The sequence below is a fragment of the Narcine bancroftii genome, chromosome 5, assembly GCF_036971445.1.
Source record: "Narcine bancroftii isolate sNarBan1 chromosome 5, sNarBan1.hap1, whole genome shotgun sequence".
Lineage (NCBI taxonomy): Eukaryota > Metazoa > Chordata > Chondrichthyes > Torpediniformes > Narcinidae > Narcine > Narcine bancroftii.
Window position 1 is genome coordinate 34627745 of NC_091473.1, and position 9369 is coordinate 34637113.

At 38.3% G+C, this 9369-nt stretch overlaps 1 protein-coding gene across 3 annotated transcripts in view; it reads left to right on the top strand.

Moving 5' to 3' along the window:
* The window catches only part of suclg2 (succinate-CoA ligase GDP-forming subunit beta), a 403858-nt gene extending 394769 nt beyond the window's left edge, over positions 1 to 9089 (top strand). For all 3 annotated transcript variants that reach the window (XM_069937101.1, XM_069937103.1, XM_069937104.1), the window contains one exon: positions 5857 to 9089. In XM_069937101.1, coding sequence (XP_069793202.1) covers positions 5857 to 5972 — 116 coding nt within the window. In that variant the 3' untranslated portion in view covers positions 5973 to 9089. The remainder of the gene's footprint in view (positions 1 to 5856) is intronic.
* Positions 9090 to 9369: the final 280 nt, after the last annotated feature.

A 9369-nucleotide genomic window follows, 5' to 3' on the forward strand; every position in this document is an offset into this window, starting at 1 on the left:
GGTGAGCTCAAAGACCTGTTTTAATGCTGCCTATCTCCTCTTTAGATCAATGCATTTTTGTCTACCTAGATTAGCATTGCTTTTCTATATAACAAAGTCACTATATAATTATTTTCTTGGAAACATAAAAAGTGTAGTCTCTGCAAGACCAATGCAAATCCATCTAATCTCATATCTTTGCATTGAAATTGTAACACAGAAAAACAGAGTTCTTTTGCTATGACAGATTTCCCATTTTGTAGAATATAAGGGTGCCTGTTCAGAATTTTTTTATTTCATTGATTAATTGAGAAATGGGGAAGGAGGGAAAGGATAATTGCAGGCCTGGGGGTAGTCCATTCTGGGCTGAGAATGAGTATGTACTGAATTCTTAGAATCATGTACCCAATGTGGGTGTGTATGCTTAAATATTAAATACTTTAAAGGCTGAGATTAACAGATTTTTGGACACTCTGGTGAATTTGCAGATCGGGCAGGAAAGTGAACTTGAGATAGTGAATCAGCCATAATGGCAAGTGTGACAGATTGCATTATATTTTATATTGTATATATGTTGGCAGGTTTTTTTTTTAGTGTAGGTCACATACAAACACTTCAAAACAGATCTCATTTAAAATGCCAGAGCTCTGCTCAAGCCAGACAGTCCAGGCTCCGGGTGCCTTTGCAGACATGCTGTGGACCATTGGGTTATTGTTTAGGAAAGCAATAGATGAACAAAGGTGGAAGATTAGTTCTGGAGCTGCAGTCTGAGTGCAGTTGGCCATTCTAAGAGGGTCATGAAGTTTTCTCTGAGTGAGAGAGAATTCAATTCTACAGTTCAGCAGCAGCAGCTGGGACTGGAACAGGACAAGCTGGCAAACTTGTGGAAAAACCCCATTTTGACCCATTTTAGTTCAGTCTGGTCAAAGCCCTTGTGATCCATATGAGAGGAGAGGACTGGCTGCCTAATGTTTTACTTGAAATAAGGAAAACAATAAGGAACTCTGTGGTTACCTGAAAGAAAGAGGTTATTATCTGGAAAACCCTGATGGGACAAGTTTCTTCAGCAAGACACTAAGGTGGTTGATCTAAAGGAATCAGTTTTGGATGTCCAACGAGCAACAACTAAAACCCTCTGAAAACTGACAAGAACCTTTTCAAGCACCTAAGCCTGGTGAACTTCATAAATGTTAAATTCTATGCACAGTAGAAGAATTGCCTGCAACCAGTAAACTTGGAGGAGTGAGAAGTGAGATTGGACTGTAAATCAAATAACTTTTCTGAACTTACACACACATTGCATACACATGCACTTAGAATTAGAAGGGGGTTAAGTTAAAAATAATGTTAAAGTTTGATCCTATTTTCATGTTTAAAGATAATTAAAAGCAACTTTTCTTTAAGTAACCATTTGCCTTGGTGAATTTCTATTGCTGCTGGGTTTTGCGGTCCTCTGGGCCCATAACACAAGTCAGGCTCAATGATTTCAGATTTTTATTTCAGATTTACTGTCAGAGTAAATACATGACATCACATACAACCATGAGATTCCTTTTTCCTGTGAGCACGGCAAAAAATAAACTGTACACAGTGTAAACATATAAACAAAAGAACTGTAAACGGATAACGAATGCAAGCAAACTGACCATGGAATACAGAGAGAACAAAAGAACAAAATAACCTACTGTTGCTAAGAGAATCAGCATGAATGTTACTGAACTGGCTTCTCACACCATATGAATATGTGATGCTGTTTGCTTACGTGAACAGCACTGATAAATGTGTGGAATCAGGACATCCGAGAACAGCTGTGCAGAAAACAATACCAAGATTTGGTGCATTTCTCTGCAACTGTAATTAGTAAAGCATTTTTGTTTGGAATTGGAAAATCTGTATTTTTAAGGAAAAAACAACCAGAATCATTATTGCAGTTGTATTAAGTTAAACATTCACACCATCCAATCATTGCCAAGACAAACATAACTCAACCTAGAGATTTGGGCTGATCTCAACAGAACTAAGTGAGCAAATTATTTAAAGCAAAACACAAGTTATTAACATTTTCAATTCATAATTTTGATTTTATTTGAGCTCAATACTTAGGCTTCTTATCAAATATGATGTTAGGGATGGGATCAATAATCTGGTGTTCCTTCTACTTGTGTCCACCACTAGAATGCCTCCCTCATCATTCCCAATAAATGCAATTTGCTGACTCCACTGTGATGCAATAATGATATACTAATATTAACTTAGTAGTTATAATCTTTACTGGGCCTGTAAAATGCAAATTCAAGCTTTGGAATTAAGATGGGGAGCTCGCCATGAGAATTTAAGAATGAGCATGAAACACAGATCACAGTTCTTGGATGGCATCAGTTGCCTGGAGATTAATGCTAAACTCTAAATAATGCTTCTTATTCTATTATCAGTCTGAAATGAAGAGATGCACGTTTGATTGTTTTTTTTAAATGTTTTCCCATTTAAAGAAAGATTACTTGATTCTTTAAAAAGGTTGAACTAGTAAAAAAAACCCACAAAAAATGTAATGTTGCTTACTGGGCATTTCCCGCATCGGACTTGTCAGCCACAAACGAGCCTGCAGCTGACGTGGACTTTTTACCCCCTCCATAAATCTTCGTCCGCGAAGCCAAGCCAAAGACATTCAACATGGAAATATAGTTTGATTAAAGACTGATCTTATAAAATAGTTATGATTTTGTTGATGTGTGTCTTTTTATTTGGGGTTTGACAGGTTGCAGAATTATAATCTGAAACAACATTTTTTGAAAAATGACAATGTTAACTATTTTGATAAATGTGGATTCAAAAGACCTACACTGGTCCATCAATACACCTTATGCATTCATTTGTTGTGTGTATTTCATTCAGGCATGGACATATGCCGGGAGGTAGCAGCAAATTAATGTGGCTTTTCACACTCCACTAAATAACAAAATTAATATTCATGTATTCTCAGCTTTGCCTTAGATAATCGTGTGATAAGATATGCTTTCTCACACGCCTTCTGTGTGCTCACAATGGTGTGAGAATAGGCACTTTCAGGTGGCCAAAATACCCCAATGTAATGCCGCATATTTGACCTCTATGCGGCTGTTGGGAGGCCACCTGAAAGTGCAGGAGGCGCCTGCGAGGCACACTTGGTAACCCTCCTCTGGGAGGGATAATCACCAGAGCACTGAGGTCCCCCCGGCACCTGCCTGAAAGCAGCTGCTAAGGGGATGACAATCAGCTGGCGAGTGCCTGACAGCTCCCCTCCCCGCTGCCCTTGCCTCCTGGCATGGGACTTCAGGGCAGAGGCAGCCGGCACGGGCTGTCAGTGTTGGGGCAGCCATTGCAGGCTGTCAGCGCTGGGGCAGCAGGCGCGGGATGCTGGGGCAGCCGGTGCGGGCAGAGCAGTGGAATCAGTGTGGGGACCGACACAGGGCTATGGGGAGAGAGCAGAGCAATGGGATCAGTGTGTGGACCAACACAACTGTGGGGAGAGTGTGGGCCAGTGGGAACAGTGTGGTGAATGATACAAGGCTTTGGGGAGACCATGGGGCAGTGGGATCAGTGTGAGGACTGACACAGGCTGCAGAGAGAGAGCAGGGCAGTGGGATCAGCATGGGGATCAACACAGGGCTGTGGGGAGAGAGCGGGGAAGTGGGATCAATGTGGGGATCGACACGGGGCTGCGGGGAAGTGGGATCAGTGTCGGTCAGCCTGTGCCAGCCGCCCTAGCGCTGACAGCCTGTGGCAGCCGTCCCAATCCTGACAGCCCGAAGGGACAGGAGCCGGAGTGCGCTCCGAGGCGCCTCCCATGCAACTGTCCCTTTCAGGTGTTCAGCGCTGCAGTTTCAGCACTGCCTCCTGAACGATCATTCCACAGGTCTGATTCCGCTTCTTCAGGCACAATTTTGGCGGAAAATGCACCTGAAAACGGCTAACGATTAATTTTATGTTTACCCTTCAATTCTCATTAGCAGTGTAGGAGTATTATGCTGTCAAGCTAAAGTACCCCTGTAATGTTTTGAAGATAGATGCAGAGAATGTTGAAAATACAAAGCAGGTCAGACATCACTGAAAAGAAGAACAGGCATAAGGTTTCAGGCTGATGGTGTTCCTTTAGAATCTAACCTGAAACTTTTTCTCTCAACAGTTCCTGTTTTATTTCAAATTTCTCTAATCCACAGAATTTCCCCTTTAACCTGGATAGTTTTTTTTCAGCTTTGATTTTACACAAAGAACAAAAATAGTTCTACTGGAGAGCACACTTGAATGGATGTCCAATAGTGATGGAATCAACTATCTAATGGTGTATCTTCAAACAAAAGGGCTGACAACATTCACTGTTGAAGCTTGCAAATGAATGATAAGCATATGACCCTATTTTAACACAAATCTGTGGCTTAGGGAAAGAAGAAAATAGAGATGATAGACAATTTTTTCTCTCTAATTGTTGTAATTAGGAATTTATTTTTTAACAATTATAAGAACCCATTAAATCTCTTACAAGCTTTATGTGATTGTCACCTTTCTGAATGAGTCAAAGTGTACCAAGACTGTCAGTGTTTGACTTTCAATTAACAAGCTTGACAAAGGATGTCCTGCGTGGGCATCAGTCGTCTCTTTTACCACTGGGTTTCATATACCTTTCCATACAAAAAAACTTGTGATAATGAGAAAATTTAGTTGCTGTGCCTGAAGATATTTACAGATTAACCTTTCAGCAATAGCTTGGTCAATGAGGAATTAACAGTCTAAAATATTTTAGCAATCTGTCTAAATTCAAATATAACCAGATCCTCGTTTGAAACCCATGATCCACACTAATTTGCAGTACTAAGAAGATGGGAATGCATTTTTATTTTGTCTGCTATTTTGACAAGTGATAGCAACTACAGTAAAAGTACAAATTTGGTTGTTCTCACCTGAGTCAAAATGTTGTGGATGGAGGCAAACACCAGGACTCGAGGATATAATCTGGCTTTTAAATTCCTTGAAGACAGAATGATACCAAATCATGAAAAACTAATCATCTTATTAAACAGAAACAAAAATAATATGTTTTAGGATAAATGCAAATACAGAAATATTCAGAACTGAAATGACTTTGTAGAAGTCTGTTGTACATGAAAATGAAAACATAAAGTTGCTGCATTGCTTTCTTCAGTTATCCAACTGTAGTGCAGCTAAGTTAAACTCCTTGGCATAATTATACTGGGAGAAAATCTTTTCATGTTTCTAATAAAAAAGGTTTACTTTGAAGAAATAATGCAGCAAAGATTCTGCATAGTGTTTGAGAAAATAAACCTAAAGAAAGTAATTTATTTAAGTTAACCTATATTCTGAATTTTAAGATGAAAGGAATCATCAGGTATGCTCATTTTATTAAAGCACAAAAGAAAAAAAATGTTTCAGCTATTTTCTGGTCAGATGGTGTACTTTTTGCAGCAAAGACAAAGATACATAATCCCAACGATTTGGGCTTGAACCCTTCATCAAAGTATTAGCAAATAAAAACTTCTTCAGGGTTAGGGTAGGCATCCCTCAAAGAGGATTCACAGAGTTTTGCAGTAGACAAGAATAAAACATGAAAGTCTACAGACACCATGATTAAAGAAAAACACAATGCTGGAGAAACCCAGCCGTGTTTGTCCAACATTGTGTTTTTACTTCAAATCACGGTGTTTGCAGACTTTAGTGTTTTAGCAAAATCGATATGCTTTGTTAATATGAAAAACCTCATCAGATCAGAATATTACCTTAAGAAGCAGATGGCTTTAATTTCAAAGACATACTGCATTTGTTGCTTTAGCTGTAAAATGCCATCAATCTACAATCCATCAGAGTCTGTTCACTTTCTGTCTCCAGGAACCAATGTGAATGAAGCCAAGCGCATCCTGAGTGAGAGTGGACTACCAATTGCTTCTGCCAGCAACTTGGAAGATGCAGCCAAGATGGTAGTTGCCAGCGTGACTTCAAAATAGATTAATGAAGGAAGGTTACAAGCAATTAGTTTTCATTACATAGTACTGTTCAATTATGATTTTACACTAATTTTGGAACAATCATGATGATTTTTAACCCAATTATGTGTTAGATGTAAAGAAATATCTGAAACAGTAATACAAAGTTTGCTGTTTTAAAGTAAAAATGTAAATTTGGAAAATGTTTACAGTTATTGAATAATGTGTTTACTCTATCCAATTCCTGCATATTTTTCATTGTAATAATATTTTTATGAAAACCAAGTTTTTCTATTAGTGTGAATTCTGAAAAATCTAATGCCATGAAATACTTCTTTAAGTCTTTGTGCCCTGCAGTTATTGCAGTAAAGACCTCAGCTTGGCCTTAATCTGAAAACTGATAAAAACTTCAATACAGATTTTCGAGCAGTAAAACTGGTGCAGTTCTCTAAGCTTTAACCTTCCTTCAGATCCAAATATACAACTTGGCATAATTAAGTCAGTTGTACTGGTGACAGTATTCCAGTGGACAAATACTCCTGCTACACTCTTTTTTTCTGTTGTTGTTATCTTTTTACAAAACTTATTTTTATTTTGCTTGAAATTTACTGCTTGAGCAATATTGTCATTTCAAACTTTTCTGACCCTTTTCAAATCTACAGTGGTAAAAGCAACTTTGAAAGTATCTCTGCACTGGCAAGAAAATAAAAACTGTTCTCTCCTGAGATTGTATCCTCGAATTGTAGAACAAAAGAGCACAGAAAACAGGCCATTCGACCCTTCTAGTCTGCCGAAACATCATTCTGCTGGTCTCACTGACCTGCGCCCATTCCATAAACCTCCAGACCTCTCACATCCGTGTATCTATCCAATTATTCTTAAAACTTAAAAGTGACCCCACATTTACCTCATCAGATGGCAGTTCATTGCACACTCCCACCACTCCCTGAGTGAAGTAGTTCCCCTAATGTTCCCTTAAATCTTTCCCCTTTCACCCTAAAGCCATGACCTCTCATGTTTATCTTTCCTTATCTAAGTGGAAAGAGACTTCTTGCATTTACTCTGTATAGCCCTTATAATTTTGTAAACTTCTATCAAATCTCCCATCATTCTTCTACATTCTGAGGAATAAAGTCCTAATCTGTTTAATCTTTCCCTGTAATTCAACGCCTGAAGAGCCAGCAACATCCTAGTAAATCTTCTCTGCATTCTTTCAATCTTACTGATATTTTTCGTGCAATTTGATGACCAGAACTGCACACAATACTCCAAATTTGGCCTCACCAATGTCTTATACAACCTCAGTTTAACATCCCAACTCCTGTACTCAATACTTTGATTTATGAAGGCCAAGATGCCAAAAGCTTTCTTTACAGCCTTGTCTACCTGCGATGCCACTTTCAGGAAATTATGTATCTGTATCCCCCAGATCCTTTTGTTCTTCCGCACCCCTCAGTACATTTACTATGTACTCTTTGTCCTACTTTGGTGTGTCCTTCCAAAATGCAACACTTCACACTTGTCGCATTAAATTCCATCTGCCATTTTCTGACCCATTTTTCCATTTGATCCAGATCCTGTATCTGAAAATGTCTTCAGAAAGTTGAATAAAATGCTATCAATTTTATAGATGCATTTAAAAAATACAAATAACAACTGTATTTATTAATTTTGTTCCCAAGATTTTGTCATAGAGTTTATTTACCACTCTGCTGGGCTAACTTAAACCTTGAAACATCATGAGAGGTGTGGCCCCATTTATTAGTATAATGTTCAGTTTTGTTCACTGTACTGCAGGAAGGATATTAAGCTGGAGAGACGGTGGAGAAGATATATAAAGGTGTTGGAAGGACTCGGGGGGAGTGGGGTGGCTAAACTACAGGGAGAGGTTGAAAACATGAGAGCTTTATTCCTTGGAGTGCTGGAGGATGAGGGAGGAATCCCTTATAGGTCATTTTGAGAAAACATAGACAAAAAATTCCCATGAGTTGATAATCTTGAGAGCATCTTTGAAATATTTTCTCTATCCTCTTGGAAATCTCTTGCTCTGATGGAGCCAGGAGCAGAGAACTTGTTTCAGTCATCTGGTGTTAGCCTTGGAGACAATGTACATATTGCAATTACAGTACATTAATTTTGAAGATGGAAGTGAATGAACAAGAGAGCTACTTTTTCCAGGATGGTGTTGAACATCCAGAAATGTGAAGCTTTCCTTATCTCTGCAAGTGAGGAGAATTCCATCATATTCTTGGTTTTGTCTTGCTCAAGATGGATAGGCTTTGGGGAAACAGAAAGAGAGTCACTCACCACAGGATACCCAGCCCATGACCTGTGCTTGCAGCCACACTATTCACCTTACTGATCCAGTTAAGGACACAGAGTTTTTCCCATCACTAACTTTTTTTTAAGCCAGAGTAGGGAATTCTAACACCATCTATCTTACTGCAGAAGAATGACATGGCTCGACAATAATCTCAAATCAAATGCGATTGACTATTGTCTTTCATTCCAACAATACTTTTATTTCTAGCTTCCATTTTATGTTTTCCTTTGTGTTTGCTGACCCTTGTTTCTTCATTTGTTAATAGACCTGATATGCTTTAGGTTGTTAAAATTGGCATCACTTTCTGCACTCAACCTGATTGAGATTTATTGAGGACGTTGACTGGACTGTGTGGATTTTGCTACTTTCTTTCCCAATAATTTGCAAATATGCCCTGTATCCACATGTGACCAGACCATTCTTGCATTGGGATGTTGGTATTTGGCAAATCCCAGGCATATGATTTTAAGATGCATCAGGACACACTAAAAAAGAGCTGCCGCACTTGGGGAGGATATGTGGAGGAAAATTACAAATCATAAAGGATGTGGATTGGTAATCATGCTAAAATATTTAACCCTGTGAAAAATGTTTAATGGCATTTAATATGATATCAGAAATGCTCAATGTATCAATAAATATTATATTTTAATTTTTTATGTAACAAAATCAGATCAAGATTCTTTTGGAGCACTATGCCTTTTTAAATGAGAAATTAAATACAGAGAGCAAAAAAAGGGGGGAAGAATGATTTCATTGAGGTGGAAAAAAGTTGTGTATAAATTTACTAATAATTAAAATCAGAAAGAAAATTACATCATAATTGTAAAGGTGGATTTTTTACCAAAATGTGATTGAGAACCTCCATTACAAGGGTAACAGATTGAAATAATAAGGGCCTTATTTTCTTTTGGTGAGTTTAGTCAGTATCTCTAAAGAGATGGAGCAAACTAACACCTTGTGATGTTCGTGAGTCAGTGGATGAGTTACTATTTTTCCAAAACATTTGAAGCAATGAATACATTTTGGACAACTTCCAATTTCTGTGCCCAACCTCATGGGTAATGAAACAGATTCAGATTTATTGTAAGAGTA